This window comes from Oncorhynchus mykiss, chromosome 12, assembly GCF_057628025.1.
Source record: "Oncorhynchus mykiss isolate SJ-2025 chromosome 12, ASM5762802v1, whole genome shotgun sequence".
NCBI classification, from domain to species: domain Eukaryota; kingdom Metazoa; phylum Chordata; class Actinopteri; order Salmoniformes; family Salmonidae; genus Oncorhynchus; species Oncorhynchus mykiss.
This window is the reverse complement of record NC_143033.1, coordinates 84,018,410-84,046,169: the sequence shown is the minus strand read 5'-3', so window position 1 is coordinate 84,046,169 and position 27,760 is coordinate 84,018,410. Positions and strand designations below refer to the sequence as shown.

Genomic DNA, 27,760 nt, shown 5'->3' with positions numbered 1-27,760 from the left:
AGCAACAAGGTATGTCTCCCCCCATGCTTGACAAGAATAGCTGAATTCTTATAAATTCATGTTAAAAAGCAGATTTCCATGTTATATGGTTGCATTCTCAGACAGGCTTCTGGACCGTTGAAATGCACAGCTTTTTTGGTGTCAAGGGATTCAGTGATTGCAGTAAGCTGCAGGAAGTAGGTAGGTAGATTGACAAGAAATGGGCTTTGACTGGTGATGTACATGAATGGGCTTTGACTGGTGATGTACATGAATGGGCTTTGACTGGTGATGTACAGGAATGGGCTTTGACTGGTGATGTACAGGAATGGGCTTTGACTGGTGATGTACAGGAATGGGCTTTGACTGGTGATGTACAGGAATGGGCTTTGACTGGTGATGTACAGGAATGGGCTTTGACTAGTGATGTACAGGAATGGGCTTTGACTGGTGATGTACAGGAATGGGCTTTGACCGGTGATGTACAGGAATGGGCTTTGACTAGTGATGTACAGGAATGGGCTTTGACTAGTGATGTACAGGAATGGGCTTTGACTGGTGATGTACAGGAATGGGCTTTGACCGGTGCTGTACAGGAATGGGCTTTGACTGGTGATGTACAGGAATGGGCTTTGACTGGTGATGTACAGGAATGGGCTTTGACTAGTGATGTACAGGAATGGGCTTTGACTAGTGATGTACAGGAATGGGCTTTGACTGGTGATGTACAGGAATGGGCTTTGACCGGTGCTGTACAGGAATGGGCTTTGACTGGTGATGTACAGGAATGGGCTTTGACTGGTGATGTACATGAATGGGCTTTGACTGGTGTTGTACAGGAATGGGCTTTGACTCGTGCTGTACAGAAATGGGCTTTAACTAGTGCTGTACAGAAATGGGCTTTGACTGGTGATGTACATGAATGGGCTTTGACTGGTGATGTACAGAAATGGGCTTTGACTCGTGCTGTACAGGAATGGGCTTTGACTGGTGATGTACAGGAAAGGGCTTTGACAGGTGCTGTACAGGAATGGATGTCAGATACATTTCCTTTCTTGTGGCAGGGAACCCTGGAGGATCAAATCATCCAGGCCAACCCTCTGCTGGAGGCTTTTGGGAATGCCAAGACAGTGAGGAACGACAACTCCTCTCGCTTTGTGAGTGAAAACAGAATCCAACAGAATTGTTTTTTATGCAGAAACGTAGCAATAAGAGCTGAACAACGTTAAACTTACAGTAAGACTTTTTTTTTCTCAAAAAGGGCAAATTCATTAGAATACACTTTGGTACAACGGGTAAACTGGCCTCAGCAGATATTGAAGTGTGTAAGTACAACATTTGTTTTGTTGCTAAAATGCATTTCCAGACTTTATCCATATACTGTGATGTTGAATTAATTCTGCTTTGTTAATGAAAGATCTGCTGGAAAAATGTAGTGTCTTATCATCAGGTGAATAATAACTCCAAACACATTTTCACTAAGAGCAGCTTTTATATACAGTATATATATTTCCACGCTACAAGGTTTGAATAATACTGTGAAATTGTGAAACTTATGATAATGTCCTTTAAGTGTAAAAATGTCAGCCTGTTTTGGTGGTATGGAGTTTTGGCCTTCCATGGCGACATCACTCCATGGTGACATAATTTATTCATTAATAAACCAATAAGAAAGAGAGTTCCAAACCTCTCTGCCTGTAACGGCTTTCTTCCTGGGAAGGAGAGGCGGACCAAAACGCAACGTGGTTAGGGTTAAACATCTTTAATCAAGACGAATACCGCGAAACCACTACAAATATACAAAACAATAAATGTGAAAACCGAAACAGTCCTGTGTGGTGAAACAAACACAGACACGGAAATAATCACCCACAAAACCCAACACAAAACAGGCTACCAAAATATGGTTCCCAATCAGAGACAATGACCAACACCTGCCTCTGATTGAGAACCATATCAGGCCAAACACAGAAACACAGAAACTAGACACACAACATAGAATGCCCACCCAGCTCACGTCCTGGCCAACACTAAAACAAGGAAAACACACAAGAACTATGGTCAGAAAGTGACACTGCCAATAACAGCAAATGTTCCATTTTCCCCTCCCCACTCAGACCTCTCCCAGACAGTCCTAGCAAAGAATTATTGCTTGAGAAATTGCTCTTTGCTAAGAAGCTACTTTTGTTTCTTTTTGACCATTTGAATTGAAAACAAATAACGGTAAGGTACTTAATTGTTACACAGAAATGATTTGATATTGAGATAAAATGCACTGGTACAGTATCCTGTTTGTGGGTGCTTTTCTAAGTCTACGTATGTCAGATACTCCAGTTAGTGTAACTGGCTCCGGGTGAGTGTAATTTGCTCAGTATTAGGAGTTGAGAAATAAAGTTAGAACGAAGATATTGTCCTCTTTTCTACTGAAGGTACTGTATGTCATTGTAAACTTGTCTATTCTGTTGCTGCTAGCGATATTCATAAAAACATTGGGATAAATGTACTTTTAAAAAATGTTTTCAATTGGGGACCCCAGTCTAATTTAGTTTCCCCTTTCAGATATGCTTCTCATCACCACCAACTCCTATGACTTTTCCTTTATAAGTCAAGGAGAGATCACTGTGAAGAGCATAGACGATGCAGATGAATTGATAGCTACAGATGTGAGTTGAGTTAAGGTGATCAAATATGCATGGTTTCTTTTCAGATAGCTTTCATTTGATGTCCCTCTTATATGGCACAGGAAGCTATTGATATCCTGGGTTTTACTGCTGATGAAAAAGTGGGCATCTAAAAGCTGACTGGAGCCATAATGCATCATGGGAACATGAAGTTCAAGCAGAAGCAGCGTGAGGAACAGGCAGAACCTGATGGCACCGAGGGTGAGGGGGAACACTCTAAAAACCCTTCATCACATGATTGTGTATATCATAACTGAATAAAACACAATTAATCAGGTAGTCATCAATCTTTGTCATAGAGAACAAAAAACAAAACAAAAGTTGTAATGTCATAAATTGACAGTTGTCTGCTCTGTTTGTAAAGTATTGTTGTGTTCCCAACACAGAAGCTGATAAAGCAGCATACCTGATGGGCTTGAACTCTGCTGACCTGCTCAAAAATCTCTGTTATCCCAGAGTAAAGGTTGGGAATGAGTATGTCACCAAAGGACAAAGCATTCAGCAAGTAAGGCAGTAAGACATGGACAATATGTGTCTTTAGACTAAGTCATGGTCAACTAAGGGGATATTTTCTATACATTATAGGTGTATAACTCCATTGGAGCCCTTGCCAAATCAGTCTATGAGAAGATGTTCTGTTGGATGGTCTTAAGGATCAACCAACAACTGGATACAAAGCAGGCCAGACAACATTTCATTGGTGTTCTGGATGTTGCTGGATTTGAGATCTTTGAAGTATGGTTCCAACATATTGATATCTTTCATGACTAATGTTTTGTGAAATGAAACAAGCACACATTGATCCTCAGGCATTCATTTGCATGATACTTTCATATTCCCTCAGTACAACACACTGGAACAGCTCTGCATCAACTTCACTAATGAGAAACTGCAACAGTTTTTCAATCATCACATGTTTGTGTTGGAACAAGAGGAATACAAGAAGGAAGGAATAGACTGGGAGTCCATTGACTTTGGTATGGACTTGTGTCACGCCCTGACCTTAGAGAGCCTTTTAATGTCTCTATTTAGTTTGGTCAGGGTGTGATTTGGGGTGGGCATTCTATGTTTTTGTTATCTATGATTTAGTTTTTCTATGTTTTGGCCGGGTATGGTTCTCAATCAGGGACAGCTGTCTATCGTTGTCTCTGATTGGGAACCATACTTAGGTAGCTCTTTTAAAAATATATATATATATTTTTTTTTTTACCTTCTTTCAGGGAGGGAAGTTAACTTTGTTTGTGGCACATTGCACTTAAGCGTCACGGTTGGATTGTTTGTTGTTTTTGTCGGCGTCATCATATAAAAAGGAATATGTACGCTCACCACGCTGCGCTTTGGTCTACTTCATTCAATGGCCGTGACAACTTGGCTCCCTGAATTGAACTTATTGAGAAGGTATTGTCAAAAACCATATACATTGATTTAATCATGTTGAATGCCCTGCATTTGACTAGTTATTCTCGGCAATCTAAAATCAAATCTAGAGTCGGCTTTCTATTTCGCAACAAAGCCTCCTTCACTCACGCCGCCAAACTTACCCTAGTAAAACTGACTATCCTACCGATCCTCGACTTCGGCGATGTGATCTACAAAATAGCTTCCAATACTCTAATCAGCAAACTGGATGCAGTTTATCACAGTGCCATCCGTTTTGTTACTAAAGCACCTTATACCACCCACCACTGCGACCTGTATGCTCTAGTCGGCTGGCCCTCGCTACATGTTCGTCGCCAGACCCACTGGCTCCAGGTCATCTAGGTCATGCTAAGTAAAGCTCCGCCTTATCTCAGTTCACTGGTCACGATGGCAACACCCACCCGTAGCACGCGCTCCAGCAGGTGTATCTCACTGATCATCCCTAAAGCCAACACCTCATTTGGCCGCCTTTCGTTCCAGTTCTCTGCTGCCTGTGACTGGAACGAATTCAAAAATCGCTGAAGTTGGAGACTTTTATCTCCCTCACCAACTTCAAACATCTGCTATCTGAGCAGCTAACCGATCGCTGCAGCTGTGCATAGCCTATCGGTAAATAGCCCACCTACCTCATCCCCATACTGTTTATATTTATTTACTTTTCTGCTCTTTTGCACACCAATATCTCTACCTGTACATGACCATCTGATCATTTATCACTCCAGTGTTAATCTGCAAAATTGTAATTATTCGCCTACCTCCTCATGTCTTTTGCACACAATGTATATAGACTCTCTTTTTTTCTACTGTGTTATTGACTTGTTAATTGTTTACTCCATGTGTAACTCTGTGTTGTTGTCTGTTCACACTGCTACGCTTTATCTTGGCCAGGTCGCAGTTGTAAATGAGAACTTGTTCTCAACTAGCCTACCTGGTTTAAAAAAGGTGAGATAAAAATATCAAAAAATAAAAAAAATATAATCTCTTGTCCACCAGCCAATGGGCATCTTGTCCATCCTTGAAGAGGAGTCTATGTTCCCTATGTCAACAGACCCTTCTTTCAAGAACAAACTCTATGACCAGCATCTTGGACAGAACCAAGCTTTCCAAAAGCCAAAGATTGTCAAAGGCAAACCTGAGGCCCACTTCTCCCTGGTGCACTATGCTATGCTGGTACTGTGGACTACAGTATCACTGGCTGGCTAGAGGAGAACAAGGACCCGTTGAATGAGTGTTCTGCAGCTGTACTAGAAGTCATCTGTCAAAATACTGTATGCTTTATGCAACCTTCTCTGCAACAGATGGTAACCATGCATTTTCTGTTTATATTACCTGATCAAATTAGATCAACTGACTATGAAGACCATCTTAATTAATCTCACATAGCTAAAATAACAGGCCATGCAGTACTGATAATTATTTCAACATTGTTTCTTCAGAGCCTGTGGCAGGTGGTGCGGCCAAGAAAGTTGCTAAGAACGGAGCATCGTTCCAAACAGGTTCCGCTCTGTTCAGAGTAAGGTGTTGATCAATGTGTAATGCTGTATAGACAAAATAAGATATCATTCTCTCCCCACGTGAGCTATTGTATATAGTCTATATACCTACACTTCCTGATACATTTTTACATTACATATTTTCAGGAGAACCTTGGCAAGCTCATGACAAACTTGAGAACAACCCATCCTCACTTTGTGCAGTGTTTGATTCCAAATGAGACCAAAACACCAGGTACTCAGGATAATCTGCTCAATATCAACTCCATTGAACCACTTGGTCATCCACCAGCTGCGCTGCAATGGTGTTGGAGGGGATCAGAATCTGCAGGAAGGGATTCCCAAGCAGAATCATTTATGGGGACTTCAAGCAGAGGCAAATTGGGGGACACATGTTAATGTAACAGAGTTAAGAATGTGCCTTAAGCTCACTCCACAGCTGGCTTGAAATGTCGCCGATGGAGCTATTCAATTTCTACCTTTTGTATAGCTCAAATGGTTGGTAAGTTGTCAAGGAGGGACGGCTGTGTGTTTGTGAGCAGAGGATCACTGGTTCAAGCTCTGTATAGGGACAGTGAGGAAGCTAAACTGTTAGCAGCACTCGGAGGTCGGTTTCATTAGGGACTTCTTGGTATACGGGTTCTAGTGTATTCAGTACTAATGCTTGGTCCCATGTTTCAGGTACAGGATCCTGAATGCCAGTGCTATCCCAGGTGGACAGTTCATGGACAACAAGAAGGCTGCGGAGAAACTGCTAGGCTCCATTGATGTGGATCATACTCAGTACAAGTTCGGCCACACCAAGGTGCACTTTTCACACTGTAATAGTAATGCACAAACCCTATATTGATAGTAAACCAAACTCCTCTTTTTCAGTTTTTTTTAAAGCTGGTCTCCTGGGTGCTCTGGAGGGGATGAGAGATGAGCGCCTAGCCCATGTTGTGACATCCACTCAGGAACTGTGTCGAGGATATGTTGACAGACTGGAGTACCAGAACATGATGGCCAGAAGGTATGGAAACATGGCTATTTTGCAATATCAACACTGAACTCTGGGATATCATTTAAGTCAATTTTGAATGAAAACTAACAGAATAATCTTGACTTGACTTTGATAGGGAGTCCATTTATACGATACAATATAATTTCCGCTCATTCATGAACGTGAAACACTGGCCATGGATGAAACTGTATTTCAACCTCAAGCCTCTTCTGAAGAGTGCAGAATCGGAAAAGAGATGGCCCAAATAAAGATGGATTTCACGAAGTACAACGAGGATCTGGCCAAATCAGAAAGAAGCTTGAGAAGATCTCCATTGTCCAAGAGAAGAATGACCTTCTCCTTCAAGTTCAGGGTGTAAGTACTCCCAAAATAGTTGAATAAATAGTGAAATACATCTGCAATTAACATAACACTTCAGTAGTTATTACATCAACAAAATGTTATTATTTCTGACTTAGGAATCCGATCATCTGCTGGATTCTGAAGAGAGATGTGAGGTCCTAATCAAAAGCAAGATCCAGATGGAACACAAACGTAGAGGTAACAGACTAGAGGATGAGGAGGATGGGAATGCTGAGCTGACTGCAAAAAGGAAGCTGGAGGATGAGTGCTCAAGATAGACATGGATGACTTAGAACTCACCTTAGCCAAAGTGGAGAAGGAGAAACATGCCATAGAGAACAAGGTAATCCACCTACTCCCATTAGGCTTTCTCAGGGTTTAAACCATTTAAACAGTTTCACAACACTTCATTATTATTTCAGGTGAAAAATCTTAAAGAAGAGATCATGTCCCAAGGTGAGAATGTTGCTAAACTGACCAAAGAGAACCCTCCAAGAGGTCCACCAACAAACACTAGGTGACCTGCAATCAGAGGAGGACAAAGTCAACACTCTGAACAAAGCCAAATCCAAGCTGGAACAGCAAGTTGATGATGTTAGTTTATTAAATGAACATGGGTGTGATGATGTGTGAAATGTAAAATAAGGTACATGTACAGTACTCTGTATTTTATTTGTATGAATGTAGCTTTAAGGTTCCCTGGAACAAGAGAAAGCTGGAGGGTGACCTGAAGCTCTCAGGAGACCTTAATGGACCTGGAGAATGAGAAGCAGCAGCTGAATGTGAAGCTCAACACACACAGGAGGGAGAAAGAGCTCACCAATCAGGTAAGAAATAAGAACGTATTAATGTACCGTATAATCAAGAGGTAAAGTCATGTTGTCACCAACATTTTAACAGATGTATTTATTTTCCATTCATGGGCATAGCCCTAGTTTCAAATTAAATTGCAATCCACTTATCACATTGTCCTGAACCTTTTGTGAAAAATAAACTTGCACCTGTGATTTCATACAGACTGAGGAAGGCAACAAGAATGTTACTAGACTTCAGGATTTGGTGGATAAATTACAGATCAAAGTGAAGGCCTACAAAAGACAGGCTGAGGAAGCTGTAAGTAAACCATATACCAAGGACCATTCTCCACAACATGTTGAGTATTAAAGTGAAGGTTGGGCTCTGGCTGCAATAATTAATGTAGGCTAACCTACACTGCATCTCATTACATTTCAGGAGGAGCAAGCTCATGTTCATATGGCCAAATTCAGAAAGGTGCAGCCTTAAAAAAGAAAATGTATATTGATTATTGTAAACCTTAAACTCTTTTGATTTGGCTTAATTGTGTTCATTTTTGAAACATTGTGCTTGTTGAGTTTGTTTTTAATATAAATGTTTTACCTCAGCTTCATCTAGTGCAGATTGCATCTCACTTTTCTGTTTCCACTTGTCTTCTGACTTTCTCCAGTTCATGGACACTCTCTCCACTCTCACCAATTTGCTCCTCTGTATTTTGAAAGCCATACAGTACATGTCAAAAGACAATCGGGTAATTTCATATTGTAAAACCTTAAGGTTTTTATGTGTTGTGACTATTACGTCATGGATTGTCACGTTTCATGAATTGGGTTTACGTTTTAGGTTTTTATTCTCCCTTTTGAGAGTTTCCAGATGATCCAGAGCTTCTTCAAATGAGCTTTTCATTTTGAAAAGATCTGTGGTTTGTGATCGAGATTCTTTCTGAGCACTTTCCCGCTCCGACTGACTCGTACTTCTTCTTCCAGTCAACTAGAATCTAAAATCATGTAATGAGTATTGTCATTAATACATACAAAGATAAAATCAAACTTTTATATTACCTTGTCAAAGTTTCTTATCAAGATTAGCAGCCACACTAGTTGATCTCCCCACATCAACCATGAGATCCTCCATTTCACTCTGCAGTCTCTGCTTAGTCTTTTCCAGTGGAAAGTGAGACCGTTTTTCATGATCATGCATAGGGTAACCTATGGCAAACAAGTAGAACATCTATAAAAAGTTGGCAATTACTTGGCATCTTCAAGTTCCTCAGTGTGCTGGATGGCATCAGTCTCATACTTGGTTCTCCACAGAGCTACCTCACTGTTGGCCTTGGACATGCTACGCTGCAGCTCAGCCTTGGACTCCTGTTCTTCCTCAAATTGGTCTCGGAGGAGGTCACAGTCGTGATGTGCTGAATGTAAACTATGGGCCAGGGCATTCTTAGCCTTGATGAAAACAACATACACTGAGTGTACAAAACATTTATTTCCATGAGACTGACCAGGTGAATCCAGGTGAAAACTATGATCCTTTATTGATGTCACTTGTTAAATCCACTTCAATCAGTGTAGAGACAGGTTAAAGAAGGATTTAAGCCTTGAGACACTTGAGACATGGATTGTGTATGTGTGCCATTCAGAGGGTGAATGGGCAAGACAAAATATTTAACTGCCTTTGAACAGGGTATGTCCTGAGGGCAAAAGCAGGGGCTGCAACTCAATATTAGGAAGGTGTTCCTAATGTTTGGGATACTCAGTGTAAAGTAGGTCTCGCGTATAAGATTTTCAATGTATTCAATATAGTATGGTAACAATATTAGGAGACCTTTCATTTCCTCATCAAGATGTCTCTTCAGGTCATCATTTTGTGTTGTGAACCCATGCTTGGCTCTTGTCAGTTGTGAAACGAGACCTTCCTTCTCCTCCATTGTCCGATTTAAATTCCCCTACAAGATCAAATTAGAATACGTGTTAAGGTAGTTTTTGTTTGTTTCTCCTCCACGTGTAAAAAGGAAGGATGATTAAAATAACCATTCTCAGGTTGGAGTAGGGCCTTTTGATTACTGATGTCATTGAGATGACGTACATTCTCCTCTCTTGGTCTTTAACTCGATTAGCTGACCCTCGAGAGGCACATTTTTTTTCAAGGTTAATCTGTATTGTAGTAATATTGAGATTTTGTCAAATGAACCATGAAAGCATAGGTGACAATTTGATGCTATTTGTACGTTTTATGATACCTTGGATTTGGCCACAGCTTCCATGTTGCTGACCAAGTCATCTATTTCCATCTTGTATTCACTCTTCTCCAGTTTCTGCTTAACTCTCTGGAGGTTGTCAATTTGTTCTGCCATACTGTCTGTCTGCTTCTTGAGAAGAGCGGCAGCGATGGACTCGTAATGCAAGGTGGACTCCTCCAGGTCTCGACGCAGCTTCTGAAACTCAGCCTCACACTTCTTGTTCCTCTCAATTTGAGAAGCAGTGGCTCCACCAGCCTCTTCAAGCCTCTCACTGATCTCCTCAAGTTCCCTGAGAGATCAGACCTCTGCCTCACTATCTTGACACAAGCAGAGTGCTCAGACTCCATTTCTTATTCGAGTTCCTCAATACGAACCTTGAGAGAACATACCATTTTAAACCAAAGAAGTTTGAGCAAATAATTTGAAAGATATTTAATGTTTTACTATATTACATTGTGTTCCTTCATCTTCTTTCGAAGCTGGGAGCTCAGTATTAGTTCATCCTCAATTTTGCTTTGCAGCTGGGCTGTTTCAAGTCTTTCCTGCAAAGGGGAAATATATTGAGTATATTTGACCACAACAGAGGAGATCTTGCTTATTATTTCAGCAGTTTCTGATTTTACTTAAGTTTTTCATCTGACTGCTGCTTTTCATTCTCCAGAGCCATTATGGCTTCATGTGTCAGTTTCACATCACACTCAAGCTTTCTCTTGGCTCTCTCAAGGTCTATGCGAATCGTCTTCTCTTGCTCCAGAGAACCCTCAAGCTATGGTATGAAAACAAGTAGCGATAGAATTAAGTTAAATCATTACAATGCAATCCTTTTTTTCTACTGATAAGGTGTTACTCACAACATCCACTTTTTGTTCAAGCATAGCTTTTGCTTTTGTCAGTGTTGACTGTCCTCCTCTGCCTGGAGATCATCAAGGGTCTGCTGATGTGCCTCTTGGAGTCCTTCTCCTTGGTCCACTTGGAATGTCTCTCATCCTGACCAGATATCTCCTCTGTTAGGTTATTAACCTGCAATGGCATAGGGATGTTAGTAAAATACCTGCAAAGAGGAAGATGGATACTGCAATTTCATATAAAAATGCAAACCTTGTTTTCAGTGGCATGCTTCTCCTTCTCCACTTTGGCCAAGGTGAGCTCTAAGTTATCAATATCTTTCTTCAGCTCAGAGCACTCATCCTCCAGCTTCCTCTTATTGGCAGTCAGCTCAGAATTGATTTTGTCTTCATCATCCAGTCTCTCGGTCAACTCTTTCAGTTTGGCTTCAAGCTGCATTTTGCTTTTAATGAAAGCCTCACATCTCTCCTCTGCATCCAAAATAGTTTCTGAATCCCAGGAAAACCGATTGTCTTTCTAATGGAACACTTCTTAAACACTACACTACACCCGATATGTTTAAAAGCAATGATAGTTCATGTTGACAATTCTAATAGCACTTACAGATTGAACTTGTGACATGAGGTTTTGTTTCTCCACGAACAGAGAAACATCTTCTCCTCCAGTTCCTTTCTCTTGGCCTTTGCCTTTGCCAGGTCTACCTTACATGTGATGAAGTCCTCCTTCATCTTCTCCACCTCCTTTTCACTATCTGCACTCTTCAGAAGGGGCTTGATCTTGAAGTTCAGCTTCATCCATGGCTAGTGTTTCACGTTCATGAATAAGCGGTGGTTGTATTGCAGAATTAACACACAATCTCTGAAAAAGAGGTAATTGTAATGCCATATTATTGACCAGTTCTAATGCATGTACTTTCTTTTAAAGAAAAGGTTACAAATATTTCAACTGATGGGTTGTCTTAATTCTTTATAGCCAGCTGAGAATTATTTTCTCATGAGGTACACACAGCACAATGCTTGAGTGCCTGTCATCAGCCTGTCACCAGGCCAGTTTTTCATCTCGCAACTCCTCCTCTTCTCAGCAGACCGGCTTTAAATAAGACCTGCAATAACATGGCTTACTGAGACACAGATGCTGTTGATAAACTGTATGTGTATATACAGTGCCCTCTGTAAGTATTGAGACAGTGACACTTTTCTTAGAAGTGTTTAGAAACATATATTTACAGTAAAATTACATTATACATTATTTACCATGTGTTTTGTGCCCAATAGAAATAATCTGAAACACAACCAAAACAAACAGCAAATACATCCAACAAATTGTAGAGTCACAAGCTTGATGTAGTCATTGCATGCTAGAAATATGGGACCAAATACTACACTTTTGACTACTTCAATACACATAAGTGAATTTGTCCCAATACTATTGGTCCCCTAGCATGGGGGAGATTGTACAAAAAAGTGCTGTAATTTCAAAATGATTTCAAATCGAGAGTTTTGGAGTGTAGAGCCAAAATAAGAAAATGCTTGACTGTCCCAATAATTATGGAGGGCACTGTATAAACACCATGTGAAAATCAGCAGAGAATAACTGCTATGTGGTTTGCAAACAAGAGCATGTTTATAAAGTAATTGGATCATCACCTTGGTATGTCCAAATTTATATGGTGTGTGTGATCAACATCAATTGATCCAAGAAGCTTCTCTGAAGCTTTCTTGCCATCGATGAACTGTCCTTCTGGGATACCACTGGCATTCAATATTCTGTATCTGTCAGATTACAGAAGACGCAATGGCAGGCATAAGAGATTACTAAACTACCAAATTAACCTTGTGGTAGTTAAATTATGAGAATAAAGGTTTACCCCTGCTTGAAGTCAGCATATATAATCCCTTTTGGGAACCCCTTCCTGCAGATCCTGATACACTCCAGCACACCGTTACAGCGCAGCTGATGAATAACCAGATGATTATCCACTATACCTGTAATCAATAGAAATGAATGAAAAACATCACACACATGACAATAGCGCCATATTTTTGTCATGTATAGCAGCTTCCTCAATGTCACAAATCAAATGTTTTCAGTGTTTTCCTCTGTAAAGTCCTGTGGTAAGATCTCTTTGTTGGACTTCTAACAAGAATCTGTCAGCAGAGCAGTACCTGGTGTCTTTAGTTCATTAGAAATCAGGCAACAACGTGAGGGTGATTGCTCCTCAAGGTGGTCTTTAACTTGCCAAGATTTTCCTGTGGAGAAGAGTATTGTCATTAGTATTACACATCTCCTTAGATGTTAGTTGATATAAATGTCACACGAGTTGAATATACTGATTAGGTATTAATGTACCCTGAAAACAGCAGAGACCGTCTGGAAAGAGCCACCTTTCTGCTTCTTCCCTCCTTTCTTTTTCTCACCACGACCAGCATCTTCATAAAGAAGAGACATTTACTGTACCAACAAATGACAATCAATGTAGAATTTACTCATTACCATCCCACTGGGCACACACTGATTGTAATCAATGTTATTTCTATGTCATTTCAATGAAATGAAGTTGAACCGACGTGGAATAGCTGTTGAATTTACATCTGTGCCCAGTGGGATATGACGTGCGTACTACCTGCATCACCAGCCGCAAAGGAGGCATACAGCAAAGCCAGCAGTTTGACTGGTGACTTCTGGTACAGCTGCACAACAGATTCATTCAACGGGTCCTTGTTCTTGTCCAGCCAGCCAGTGAAACTGTAGTCCACAGTACCAGCATAGTGCACCAGGGTGAAGTGGGCCTCAGGTTTGCCTTTGACAATCTTTGGCTTTTGGAAGGCTTGGTTCTTTCCAAGATGCTGGTGGTACAGTTTGTTCTTGAAAGAAGTGTCTGAAGACTTGGGGAACATACACTCCTCTTCAAGGATGGAGGAGATGCCCAATGGCTGTTGATGAAATCATTCTTACTTGAAGTATAGGTATTGATAAAAAAATTACATTTTCAAATGACAAAGTGGGTTTTTAACATTTTATTATACCTTCTCAATAAGCTCAATGCAGGCAGCCAAGTCCATACCAAAGTCAATGAACTCCCAGTCTATTCCTTCCTTCTTGTAATTCCTCTTGTTCCAGCACAAACATGGTGTGGTTAAAAAACTGTTGCAGTTTCTCATTAGTGAAGTTAATACAGAGCTGCTCCAAGCTGTTGTACTGAGTTACAAAAATCAAACCATTTATATGGTTGTTCACCACTGAAGATGGCAGCCTAAACATAGCTGTATTTAAGGTTGCTTAATGATGTTTTAAATACATTTTAGAAAGATAAGTATAAATAAATTAACTTACATCAAAGATTTCAAACCCAGTGATGACCAACACTCCTACAGTATATAGAATTGTCTTGCCTGCTTCGTATCGAGCATCTCCTTTATTCTGATGATCATCCATAAGAACATCTTCTCATTGATGGACTTTGTAAGACTTCCCTTCACTTGAACTAAGGGCCTATCCTGAACCATGAAAAACAGCCCTAGACCATTGTTCCTCCTCCACCAAACTTTACAGTTGGCAATATGCATTGGGGCAGGTAGCCTTCCCCTGACATCAACCAAACCCAGATTAGTCCGTCGGACTGCCAGATGGTGAAGCGTGATTCATCACTCCAGAGAACAGGCTTCCACTGCTCCAGAGTCCAATGGTGGCGAGCTTTACACCATTCCAGCCGATGCTTGGCATTGCGCATGGTGATCTTAGGCTTGTCTATGGCTACTCGGGCCTGGAAACCCATTTCATGAAGCTAGTGACAAACCGTTATTGTGCTGTAATTACTCGCAGAGGCAGTTTGGAACTCGGTAGTGAGTGTTGCAACCGAGGACAGACAATTTTTACTTGCTTCAGCACTTGGCGGTCCCTTTCTTTGTGGCCTACCACTTTACGGTAGTTGCTCTTAGACTTTTCCACTTCACAATAACAGCACTTACAGTTAACCAGGGCAGCTCTAGCAGGGCAGACATTTTACAAACTGACTTGTTAGAAAGGTGGCATCCTATCTTCAGTAAGGCCGATCTACTGCCAATGCAGTCTATGGAGATTGCATGGCTGTGTGCTTGAATTTTTATACACCTGTTAGCACCGGGTGTGGCTGAGATAGACGAATCCACTCATTTGAAGGGGTCCACATACTTTTGTATGTTTAGTGTAATTCACATTTCAAACAAACTCAAATTAACATCCTACATCCGTAGTCAAACAATTGCTTAAGCTATGACATAAGCTTTCATATTTAGTGGATGTACGTCATAAATTGCAAGGTTACCAGTTTTGAAATCAAAGGGCCTGTAAGGGTTGTCTAGCTGGTTTTCAGATGAACACATTATGGTATCAAGCTTCTAGATGTCCATATTCAAGGTTGCTGAGATACATTAACGGAACATTTAGAATACGCATGGGGAGTCTCACGGTGCTAAGTAAGGAGTACGAAGGGCGGACTGATGAGTGACAGTTTGAAAACACAAAACAGCATTTTATTTTATTTTAAGATGGTCTTTTGGTGTCAATTATAAAGAGCCAGACCCATTACTTGATGAGTTTGACCTTAGGTCCTTGTGGAGAAATATGACCATGCTTATGTCTCGGGGGTGCTCCTGCTAACTAGTTCACAGCATTCTGCTAAGGCCAGAGGGCAGGGATGCACAACTCCAGTCACAGAGGGCTGTAGTGTGTGATGGTTTTCGTCCTCGTCTTTTGATCATAGACTATTTTATATCTGGGCGGAGAGAGAATTGTTCATCCCTTCCATAGACGTTCTATTAAATCAAGCCGGCTTAGGCCTAAAATGTGAACACTGATTTAAGAAAGGATACACATTTTTATATTTAACCAGGCCAGTCAGTTAAAAACAAATTCTTATTTACAATGACAGCCTACCGAGGAATAGTGGGTTAACTGCCTTGTTCAAGGGGCAGAGCAACAGATTTTTACCTTGTCCACTCGGAGATTTGATCCAGCAACCTTTGGCCCACACTCTAACCACTAGGCAAATTGATGTCAATGATGTTTATGTAGCATATCATTTTCTAATATAAAATCAAATGAACAGAAACCTTGAGTGCTTTGTGTTATGTCCTGTATTAAGACCCTGCAGCTGTCATTTAGTGCTGCCAAACACCTGTCTGAACTGAGTGTCCAGGTCCTCAAATACAGAGCATCCCCATCATGCCCCCCCCCCCCCCCCCCCCCCCCCCCCATTGCCTTTGAGTGTTTATCATCACACTTGCTTCCTCAGCCTGTGTCAATGTGACCCAGAGTGAAAGTCTCACAGCAGTAATTAACTGACCCATCCTCAACAGGGTCAGGGACAGCCACAAATGTCACATAAATGACGGCTGCTGCCAATTAGTGGAACAGAATGTGATGAGGGCTGTTCAAAACCAAGCTTTCAATAATCCACGCGGTACCTTGTACCTACAATGCTCACAAAATGTTGCGGCATCATCATCTGTGCTTTAGTGAGGTACTTCAGAGAGTTTCCTCTTGCTCATTCCTTATAGGTGCACTGTGCAGCCGTTTACTTCTCATTTCCATTTCTCTGTGTTTAAAAAAAATAATACGGCTTAGAATTACATATTTTATGCTATAACACAATATAGGATCCTGATTCAAATGTAATTATAGGATGTCTATGTTTATTACCTTATCATAATCCAACAAAACCCATTTGTTGCAGGGATGTGAAGTAGTGTTGTATTGTTTGTGTTCAACTGCAGAGAAGGAGAAGCATCCGTGTAACAGGAAGATACTGTTTGTGTACACTGAACTGGCCAGTTGACCAACCACCAGTAAATAGGGCACAAAATTATATTTGTGTTCCTCCACTGCTACATATCATATACATTATAACCTATCTGCAGGTGTTACTGTTGCATTAACTTCCAGGAAGATGTGTGTGCAGCACTAGGTTACATAGCAATGAGCAATACGTTGGTGTGATTACAATAAGCATGATTGCTTGTTGCCTGTCACATTAAAGTATAGCTTGATTATTGTAACTTGATGTCCCTTTATCACACGTTCACTCTTTCTCCGTCTCCCACTGTGTAGGGATGTGTGTTGGGTGGGCGTGTTGAAGACACAGGAAGTGTCTCCATCTATTGGTCGTTGAACAATACTACAACAATGGAACCAATGCCTGCAGTTAGATATTCATGTGACTGCAAGAGGTTACTGTCACGAGTTCCATCCTTAAGGATCTCATATTAACAGCATGCCTGTCAAATTAACCAGACAGTGTTCCTTGATCTCTATGCTTCACACAATGTTTTTTTCTTCCATTAGTAAGCTCTGAGTTTGGATACTTTAATGAGATGCATTTTTTTATGCATTTTATGATTAGAGTGAGCTGGGGGAGAGGTTCAGGAATTCACACAGTGATTTTGGTATGTACAGTATCTATACGTGGAGAATAAGTGGACAATGTGTTTGCATTCTCAACTTGTCCAAATATCTTTTCATCTTCGAAAGTCATTGTGTATTCATGATCGTTACTGATAAAAGCAGTGGATGACTTTGATGTACTGTAGCTCCTGACAGATGTCTCTTTGATAAATGAGAGATGAGTGGACACCTCTGACATAACCCTGTATGTGGGGAAGCTAATCTCCTGGAGTATGAATGTTTCTCCAATAATGCCTGGCTTTTTAATCAAATGCTTTTGGATTTTATTTTTCAGCACTCTTCCTAGAATCAAGCTGTATGTCTCCTAAAGTCTAGGTCAGTGAGGCCAAACTGTTGTCAGACAGGTATCCCTGGAATCTGTCTGTATTCACTCCGAGTTGGATTCAGAGCTGTCTCTAACATACACTGAAGAATGGAGATATGTCACGGACGTCATCGTGGAAATGCAGCGTGGTGCAGCGTACATTTTATTTTATTCATGTAAATGTCGCCAACAAAACAAGAAACAAACGTGAAGCTTACTAAGGCAAAAGTGCCACTAACTAAGATAACTACCCACAAAATACAAAGGAAAAAAAGGCAGCCTAAGTATGATTCCCAATCAGAGACAACGATAGACAGCTGTCCCTGATTGAGAACCATACCCGGCCAAAACATAGAAACAGAAAACATAGAAATAAAGAAACTAGAATGCCCACCCTAGTCACACCCTGGCCTACCCAAAATAGAGAATAAAAGCCTCTCTATGGCCAGGGCGTGACACTATGAGACGTTATTTATGGGTACATACTGTGATGGGTTTTCTAGTTTTTCACAACAACCATTCCGCCCAAAATATTACAGCTCAGGTATTAAATGGTATTGTTTTTCTTGGAAGTAGGTTGTTTGTTTAATTTAGCTTTTAAACTATTAAACTATGATTAAACTATGATGCCTTAACATGCCCATATATTTGAAAATAAGATAAAACTAAAATAACTGTTTTTTATAGTCTATGCAATTGGTCACAAGACATATACTGTATTCTATTCTACTGTATTTTAGTCAATGCCACTTCGACATTGCTCAATCTAATATTTATATATTTCTTAATTCTATTATTTTACTTTTAGCTTTGTGTGTATTGTTGTGTACTGTTAGATACTACTGCACTGTTGGAGCTAGGAACACAAGCATTTCGCTACACCCGCAATAACATCCGCTAAATATGTGTATGTGACCAATAACATTTTATTTGAAGAGCCCATAATCAAATCTACATTCAGTTAAATGACTTGAAGAAGAGGGTTTTATTCATCAATTCCTAATTATACTTTGGTCTGTGTATGGTTTTTTCATTGCTCAACCTTTATGGTGGTTTGCAACTCAAGACACCTCAATTGGTGGTTCACGAAGCAAAATGTTTGGGAACCCTTGGTCTATGCCAGAAGTGTTACCTCAAATTTATGACACAAAGACAATAGACCAGTATGATACTGCTTTGTAGTATTTAATTCTAGTTTTATAAGTTACATTAATTTGTATTGTATTTCATTATCTGCTTTTAAGTAGAACATCTTAGCATGGCAGTGAAACTATAGCACAGAGGAATGCTAACATACAGGTGTATGTACAACGGTGTAAGCATGCATGTATCCTTGCAACAATAATTATTGTATACTGGATCTACATTCTGTGTCTGAGTTATTGTAATTCTAAACATGAATTACAGCACTATCAGCAGAAGATGCCCATATCTCTATTCTTCTCCTTTGACGCCAACATCAAGACTCTTAGCTCAAAATGTGTTCACTTGGCATTCTGCTATGTCTGCTTCATCAAGCTCATGTTGCACCTTCCTGAATTTAGACAAATTGATACTGGTCTGCTCCTCCTGTGGTTCACAGAAAATAGATAGATATGAATAAGTTAGAAGTGGTGAACTGTTGTCCTATTCATCTAATAATACTATGCACAGTTGTGGCCAATAATATATTGTACTCACCGCCTCCTCACTCTGCCTTTGGTAAGCTTTCACCCTCATCTGCAGCTTGTTGTCCAACTCCTGCAGTCTGCCTACATTCTTCTTATCTTCCTCACCCTACAAACCCAGTGTTATTAATTACTCACATATTTTATCATGATTCTGTAAAAGTCAGGAATAAACAACCTAACATATTTTATCTGATATGTGAACTCCTTGACTTTTCTCTCATATTTTCGCACACCCTTCATGGCTTCCGCCCCACGTTTCTGCTCTGCATCCTGTTCATTCTCCAGCTCTCTAACCTTGAGTGTAAATCATGTATTACAAAAGAATCACAAACTAAGAGAGTGTGAACTGGAAATAAAACTTTTATCTTTATCCTTACTCTGGTCTCTAGTTTCTGGAGCTCTTTTTTTCCACATTTCAGGGCTAACTGCTCAGCCTCATCCAGACGCTGCTGAAAGTCTTTAACAGAGACCTCCAGGTTCTTCTTCATCCTTCTTCAGCTCCTCAGCCATCATGGCAGCGTATCGATACAGAATTTGAAATCGATCAAGACATTGTTTAAGCAGACTTCATTTGGGCTGAGATTTACACTGAGTTCGGACTTACATCTATTATAGCCCTTTTAGTTTTCTCATCTGCATTTCTTGCTTCTTGGACTGCATCTTCCACCTCTGATTGCAGCTGAGTTACGTCAGACTCCATCTTCTTTTTTGTGCTGATGAGACCAGTGTTCTGTTAAATGAGTAAAGAGATAAGGTAACACAATAAGTTAAATTGATACATTTAACTTAAGGCCAACGTTCTGAATTGTTTATGGGGCCTCACCTGAGAGTGCAACAGGTGCATCCTCTCGCTCACGTCGACCAGCTCCTGCTCGGCCAGTTTACGGCACCTCTCTGACTGCTCTAGTGTTGCCCTCATCTCCTCAATCTTTAACATCATCAGTTTATTGCGGTATTCTACAATGGCCAGCTGCTCCTTCAAGTCCTCCTGCCCATGGAGGGCATTATCCAAATGGACCTGAGTGTCCTGAAACAGAAAGGTCATGAATAAGTCCAATACCCACTGACTAGAACTTTGATAGAGATGGTGAGTCTCGTGGTTGAAAGAAAATGGGTTTCTGGAATCAAACACTAACTTTGAGCTGGCCCTGGATGTTTCTGAGCTGCTTGGTAGCATCAGCTGCTTGGTGGTTGGCATGGCCCAGTCCATTCTTATCACGTATGTACTGTTGCACATGCTGTCCATGCTCTTACAGTAAGTAACCATGCTCTTACAGTAAGTAAGATGCTCTTATAGTAAGTAACCAGTGTATCCAACCTGGACTCAGGGGTAGACGTAACATAGTAAATGTAAATGTTATGTTTCGTATGGTATGTATTAATTTGCAGATGTCCATCATCCATTTCTATGATATGTCACAAATTGTGTTATGTTACGAATTTACAAATTCCAATTTTATGTGGCTAATGTTAGCTAGGCTATGATTTAAGGTTTGGGTTAGGAGTTAGGTTAAAGTTAGGGTTAGTAGTTGAAAAGTAGCTACCCACCCACACAACCTACGGATTGCTAGACGTTCGCATTATACACCCAACCTACTTTTGTTTTTTTGCATTAAGCAACCTTCTGTCTTATATAACCATGCCAAACGTAACATATCATACTAATTTGAACTTCCTGGATTTACGTTTACTATGTTACCGCTAGTCTATGAGACCAAGCTGGTGTATAGTGAAACTGGTTTCTTTTGTATGTTGAATATCAACATGGTCAACATCTGATGAACCTACCTTGCTGTTGAGAACACTTCCACGTTGCAGGCCAAGTCATCAATTCCCATCTTATATTCACTTTTCTCCTTCTCCAGTTTCTGCTTAACTCTCTGGAGGTTGTCCATTTGTTCTCCCAGTTCTGCCACGCTGTTTGCCTGCTTCTTGCGGAGAGCAGCAGTGATTGACTCATTCTGCAGGGTTCGAGATCACGACGCAGCCTCTGAAACTCACTTTCACGCTTCTTGTTTGCATCAATTTGGGAAGCAGTGGCTCCACCAGCTTCTTCCAGTCTCTGACTGATCTCCTCAAGTTCCCTGGAGAGATCAGACCTCTGCTTCTCTATCTTGACCCGAGCAGAGCGCTCAGCTTTGATTTCCTCGTCGAGTTCCTCAATGCGAGCCTGTGGTAAAGAAAATTATTCCATCAAAATGTTGGCAAAAGTTACAATGTATGCATTTAATTTATTTTCACAAACTACATACCCGAAACTCCTTTGTTTTCTTCTGAAGTTGAGAGCTCAATATTTGTTCATCCTCAATTTTACCTTGCAGGTAACTGAACTCTAAATCCTTCCTGAAAACATTTGAGAATTCATTGAATGGAAATTAGTTGATGCTCCATTGTTTGTGCTGCATCTATCACTTTCAACTGTTGCTCTATCAAAATGTGAATCAAGAGGTTTTAATCTCCATAAACTCAATGATAATTTCTAACTTACTTTTTAAATCTTTCATCCATTTGTTGTCTTTCATTCTCCAGGTCCATAACATTTTCCTGGGACAGCTTGAGATCTCCCTCAAGTTTTCTTTTGGCTCTTTCCAAATCCGCATGCACCTTCTTCTCCTGCTCTAGAGATCCCTCAAGCTGGAAGGAGACCATAGTCCAGAACAATCGAAATCTTGAAAGAATACGTCACTTGATGCTTACATTATCAACCTGTTGCTCCAGCTTCACCTTTGTCTTAGTCAGAGTGTTGACTGTGTCCTCATCTGCCTGGAGATCATCCAGGGTCTGCTGGTGCACCTCTTGCAATGCCTTGATCTCCTTTGAAGACTTCAGAACATGTTCTTCTAATGTGGTCAACTCTTCTGTCAAATGTTTCACCTGTGTTAAAAAATGCACAGTTACCCTGCATTCACTGTGGTTATGAGATTTAAAGTCATGAGCTGATGTGCTTATCAGATGCCCTGACCGTATTTTCTGTGGCATATTTCTCCTTCTCAACCTCGGCAATAGTGAGCTCCAGATCGTCTATATCCCTTTTGAGCTCGTAGCACTCATCCTCCAGTTTCCTCTTCCTGGCAGTGACCTCTGCATTGATCTCCTCCTCTTACTCAATTCTTTCAGAGACCTCCTTGGTTTTTGCCTCTAGATGGATCTTGCTCTTGAGCAACCTCTCACATCTCTCCTCTGCTTCAGCACACCGTTACAGCACAGCTGTTGCAAAACAAGGAAGTGTTCCATTGACCCTACATGGAAAGGCAGAATTCTGTCAGGTCAGGCAGCCTTGAGAGCAAACAACCCACATTACATGTTTCAAACCTTTACATACCTGGTGTTTTGGTCTCGTTTGGGATGATGCATCTCACAAAATGGGGATGTGTGGACCTCAGGTTAGACATAAGCTTGTTGAGATTTTCCTGAGAGAAGGTTATGAAATGATAAAAAATAATGAACAAGAAAAACAATGCTCACTGAATTGTGCATGGAAATGTTCTGGAGTCTACATACGATCATTAGATGGATATACTTGTTCATAGGAGTAGGAGGAAACAGTTTTACCCTGAAAAGTGCAGAGACAGTCTGGAAAGAGGACCCCTTCTTTTTTGCTCCTCTTTGGTTTCTATCAGCTACAGAAAGAGAGACATAAAACAATTATATTTCAACTCAAGGTCATTTTTCACTGATGTCTTATAATGCTGATGTAAACTCACCATCAACTAAGACAAACCGTACAAACAACTGAGACAATAGTTTCAGGGCAGCTTTTTGGTACAGTTTACCACAGTGTCATTCAGTGGGTCCTTGTTCTTCTCCAGCCAGCCACCGATGTTGTAGTCCACAGTGCCAGCGTAGTGCACCAGGGTGAAGTGGGCCTCTGCCTTGGCTTTGGCAGACTTGGGCTTCTGGAAGTTGCTGTTCTTTCCAAGATGCTGGTCGTAGAATTTGTTCTTGAAGGAGCAGTCTGTTGCCTTTGGAAACATGCATTCTTCTTCAAGGATGGAGAAAAAACCCATTGGCTGTGGAAGATTTAGTGTAACGGGTTTAGAAGAACCAAGGTATAGAAGTTCATTGTTTTGATCATGTCTGTCTACTAAATTTCAATATTTTGCTTGTAACCTTTTGAATTACTGTCAATAAACAGATGTTTTTCAACTCTGTCCTGTTGATCCTAACTTAGTGAATCCATTAACAGTTAGACTGTAAAGAGTGACTTAAAGAAAGGCTGAAAAGGTCACAATACCTTCTCAATAAACTCAATGCAGGCAGCCAAGTCCATACCAAAGTCAATGAACTCCCAGTCTATTCCTTCCTTCTTGTATTCCTCTTGTTCCAACACAAACATGTGGTGATTGAAGTCAGTTTGTAGATCCCAAGTTTCTCCTCTGCATTGAAGCCTAGGATATCAATGGCACTCTATTGGGACAGATATTGGAGCTCAGTCAAACACATAGAAACATTTAATCAGTCCCTAAGACAATCTTATACAGTACAGTTGAGGGCTTTCTATTATGTTTTCAATGTAGTTCTTTTCCAAGCTGTGTGGGTAATATAAAGATATGGATATAAGGTATAGGTGGACTAACATCTGTGGCCATGAGCTCTTCTGTGTCATTGATGCTCTGCACCGTTATTTCCCCCTGACTGATGAAAGGGTAGTCATATGGGCTGGTGGTGATGAGCAGCATCTCTGGTCAACATGATAGAGAAGGTGTATATTTACCATTAGGGGTTTTATTGGTGTTGGAGGCTGAACTTACAGTACACAGCACATTTTCCAGATTGCATATTCCAGCCCTCTTTTTAGATGCAAAACGTTTAAAGGGTCAATCTGCAATTCAAACAACAAAGTGGTTAACCTACCACTGTTTTTGGTAAACAGTTGAGGGATGGGGCTGGGGAAATATAACCACTCTCAAATTCATGGACAGACCTATGGATGTGGGGACTGACTCGGCTATACAGTTTTTTATTTACAATTACATTGTTTTACTCCATTGTTTGTAAACAATCTTATATTTTGGGTTCTGATGGGGAACGACAGTTGACCTAGCTCATGAGGCATTTATTCTTCAAGAATCAATGGGTATATATCATTAATTTAAAAGTACACAAATGGATGTAGCAATCACAGATTGCCCACTTAAAGTAACCAATAACCTTGCAGTCCAAAACTACAATTACTGTGTATGGCTTTACATAGATCCACCAGCTAGAATTACTCAACTTGCCAATTAACTCAGGCTTCTTATTGGACATGATAACTCCTTTCTGCTAGGAGCCGAAACGTTACCCTGGTTTGTCCAATAGGTCTAAAGGAGGAAATCATAGAAATCAAGGGACATCTTGTTCCAATCCAGAGCAATGGCCTTGTATTTGCAAAGAAAATAGGCAAGCAAACTCACAAGTCTCAATATCAACTGAGGACAGCTTCCCGTTTGTTCCAAAGTGGATACGGATGAATTTTCCCTGTATGTTTTCCAAATATTAAATTGGTTTTTAAATTGTCACATTTCAGCTAAGGTGACTGGTTTATGAATGCATGCTTGGCTATATGTTAACACTATATCCTCATACTGTATGTTGATCAAACACACTCACAAAGCGAGAGGAGTTGTCGTTCCTCACTGTCTTGGCATTCCCAAAAGCCTCCAGCAGAGGGCTGGCCTGGATGATTTGATCCTCCAGGGTTCCCTTTGAGAATAAAAGTGTTGGCAAGTATGAGTAAATACACTTTACAGTAAATGAAATAGAAATTACTTTTGCAACAGAAAATGCAAGAGGGAACTATATACATATTATGTTAATGTAACATGAGTATGGATAGAACCTGAATTTTTCCATTGATTTCCTTCTTCTTATCACTTCCTCCAGCCATTGCGATTGTGGCAAAATACTGGATGACTCACTTGGTGTTTACAGTCTTCCCTGCACCAGATTCTCCACTGTCAAAATCAAGATTGAACAACACAATTGAGTGTAATAATGTAAACTTTCATAGTAAATCCAGTTCTTTACAGAGGCAGACAATTAGTAACAGCATGTGCAACAGTACATACGTGATAAGGATGGACTGGTTTTCACGATCTGTTGAAAGATAAAACCAGTGGTGGAAAAACTACCCCATTTTCATACTTGAGTAAAAGTAAAGATACCTTAATAGAAAATGACTCAAGTAAAAGCGAAAGTCACCCAGTAAAATCTACTTGAGTAAAAGTCCCAAAAGTATTTTGTTTTTTAAAATATACTTAAGTATCAAAAGTAAAAGTAATTGCTAAAATATACTTAAGTATCAAAAGTCAAAGTATAAATCATTTTCAAATTCCTTATATCAAGAAAACCAGACGGCACGATTTTCTTGTTTTTAAAATGTATGGATAGCCAGAAATAATTTACAAACAAAGCATTTGTGTTTAGTGAGTCCGCCAGATCAGATGCCGCAATGATGACTAGGGATTTTCTCTTTAAGTGAGTGAATTATACAATTTTCATTTCCTACTAAGCATTCAAAATGTAACGAGTACTTTTGGGTGTCAGGTCAAATGTATGGAATAGAAAGTACATTATTTTCTTTAGGAATGTAGTGGAGTAAAAGTAGAAGTTGTCAAAAATAGAAATAGTAAAGTACACCCCCAAAAAACTACTTAAGTAGTACTTTCAAGTATTTTTACTTAAGAACTTTACACCACTGGATAAAATTGCCACAATATGATACATCATGAAATGAAGATTATACCTGTTAGCATAAACTGATAGGCATTATCAGAGATGGAGAAAATGTGGGGTGGGACCTCCTTGCGCTTCTTGCACCGATAGCCAGCCACCTCCTCTGGGTTGTAGACCGGGAGCCACTTATAGGGGTTCACAGTCACACAGGACAGCCCAGAGTAGGTCTGCAATAGGGGAACAACTCAGGTTATGTCATTCATGACTTGATCTGATTGAACCCATTAAACTAGTTGGTAGATGTTTGATTGACAATGCAATTAGAAGATGTACGTATGACTGAGTTGAAATGTAATCTGATCTGTGTCTGCTTACATAGATCATCCAGGCAGCGTAGTGCTCTTTGAGGTTGTACAGTACGGCTGGCTCATGGAGATGGTTCAACGTGGCCATGTCCTCGATCTTGGCAAAATTAGGAGGGTTCATAGGGCTGATGTCATCCGGATTCACTGTGACAACCTGCAACATGATCAAATAAAGGAGAGGGCAGTTAGGGGAGGTAAGTTTCCATTCAAATAACAAACCAGTTGCATTCTAGAATAACAACTGGATGAAACTGCATCGAAATCATTCCACGGTGGCATAATTAACTTTTTTATTTAGCATCCAAAAGGCTTAGAAATGACATGTACTCTGAATTTCAGTCACTCTCACATAGTAAGTTAAATATATCATGCTTTCCCACTGGGCAAACACTGGTTGAATGTTGTTTCCACGTCATTTCAACAACAAAAATTGTATGTGATGACGTTGAATCAATGTGGAAAACTGATTGGATTTGAAAAAAGACATCAACGTAAGTGAATATTGTCTTCTCTTAACCCAACTGTTAACCATGGTGGAATGTTTTGTTGACATCACTTTGAATTCATGTTAGCCGACAACTCAACCAAATGTAAATGAAAACTAGACGTTAAACTGACGTCTGTGCCCAGTGGGTTAGAACATAGCTATATGGTCAGATGTTCTAGACCATTTCATATGTACTCACCCTCCCATCCTCAGTCTCCACTATGACCGTGGAGATGTCTTGGCTCTTGATTTTGCCTTTCACATACTCCATCTTTAGATCTGCCACAAAGCAGGCCGTTTTGGCATCAAATGTCTTGACCTGTGCCGCAATCCTCTCCCGCTCCGGCTTGCGGAGGTACGAGGCAGTCTATTTTCCTTGAGAAGATCCAATAAACATCAAAGGCCTAAGTATATGATTTGGTCTATTCTTACCTTGAGTGTTGCAGTTACGAAATCTATGATCACAGTAGGACAACCCCTGGAGTTTCAGAAAAGTGACAAAGACTGTATGGATGCTCTCTCTCTATGGATGCAACCTCTATTTTTGTTAAATGTTTGCTGTCTCAACAGTACGCCAAAGACATACCTCCAATGCCCTGCTGTCATCGCACTAACAATACTTTTTATAAGGGATGGCTTGTTTTTTTTCTATTTGCTTGACAGCTTCTCTGTATTTGTATAAAAATCTAATCTGGCTCATATGCCACCATGGAAAAGTAAAGTATGTCCATTTTGTATTTTTAACTGTCTATCTATAGCTGTATTGTGTCACATTTAAATGTTTTCAATTGTAACCCTGCAGCCTGTCCATTAAAAAGCAATGATGGATAAGGATGGCAGTTTAGAGGGCTTGGGTTCAGACACGACATTCCTCATTTTCTGGGATCAGGGAAGATTAGGTTTGTTAGGGCATTGCTCAGATTCTGGCATTGGGCGACTGGGATCACGGTCATTTAGGGCTCACTGGGAGGGCATGGCCCGATACGGGCTGGGGTTGACAGGTGTCAGTTAGCACGTTCCAGACAGACAGAGACAT

General features: G+C 40.4%; 1 protein-coding gene and 3 pseudogenes across 2 annotated transcripts; 1 reads left to right on the top strand and 3 right to left on the bottom strand.

Moving 5' to 3' along the window:
* The first annotated feature begins 122 nt into the window (after positions 1–122).
* Positions 123–8,201, top strand: LOC110538988 (myosin-4-like; annotated as a pseudogene).
* On the bottom strand, positions 8,016–27,760 carry LOC110538987 (myosin-2-like; annotated as a pseudogene).
* Positions 18,712–19,791, bottom strand: LOC110538576 (myosin-7-like). Its single transcript, XM_090193738.1, has 3 exons — positions 19,593–19,791; positions 19,226–19,321; positions 18,712–19,114 (listed from the first exon to the last, which is right to left on the bottom strand). The coding sequence occupies exons 1-3, from the start codon at positions 19,701–19,703 to the stop codon at positions 19,019–19,021; spliced, it is 303 nt and encodes a 100-aa protein (XP_090049864.1). The 5' UTR covers positions 19,704–19,791; the 3' UTR covers positions 18,712–19,018.
* On the bottom strand, positions 20,073–23,102 carry LOC149979408 (myosin heavy chain, skeletal muscle-like; annotated as a pseudogene). The gene is made up of 7 exons (XR_016485361.1): positions 22,768–23,102; positions 22,538–22,625; positions 21,940–22,454; positions 21,704–21,849; positions 21,468–21,558; positions 21,004–21,385; positions 20,073–20,242 (listed from the first exon to the last, which is right to left on the bottom strand). The product of XR_016485361.1 is annotated as a myosin heavy chain, skeletal muscle-like (transcript).

Coding starts and splice junctions, on each gene's coding strand:
- LOC110538576 (XM_090193738.1), bottom strand. CDS start 19,703: ATGAAGAAGAACCTGGAGGTCTCTGTTAAAGACTTTCAGCAGCGTCTG. Junction 19,322..19,592: donor TCCAGAAACTAGAGACCAGA/GTAAGGATAAAG, acceptor CTGGGTTTGTAG/GGTGAGGAAGATAAGAAGAA. Junction 19,115..19,225: donor AAAGGCAGAGTGAGGAGGCG/GTGAGTACAATA, acceptor TGTGAACCACAG/GAGGAGCAGACCAGTATCAA.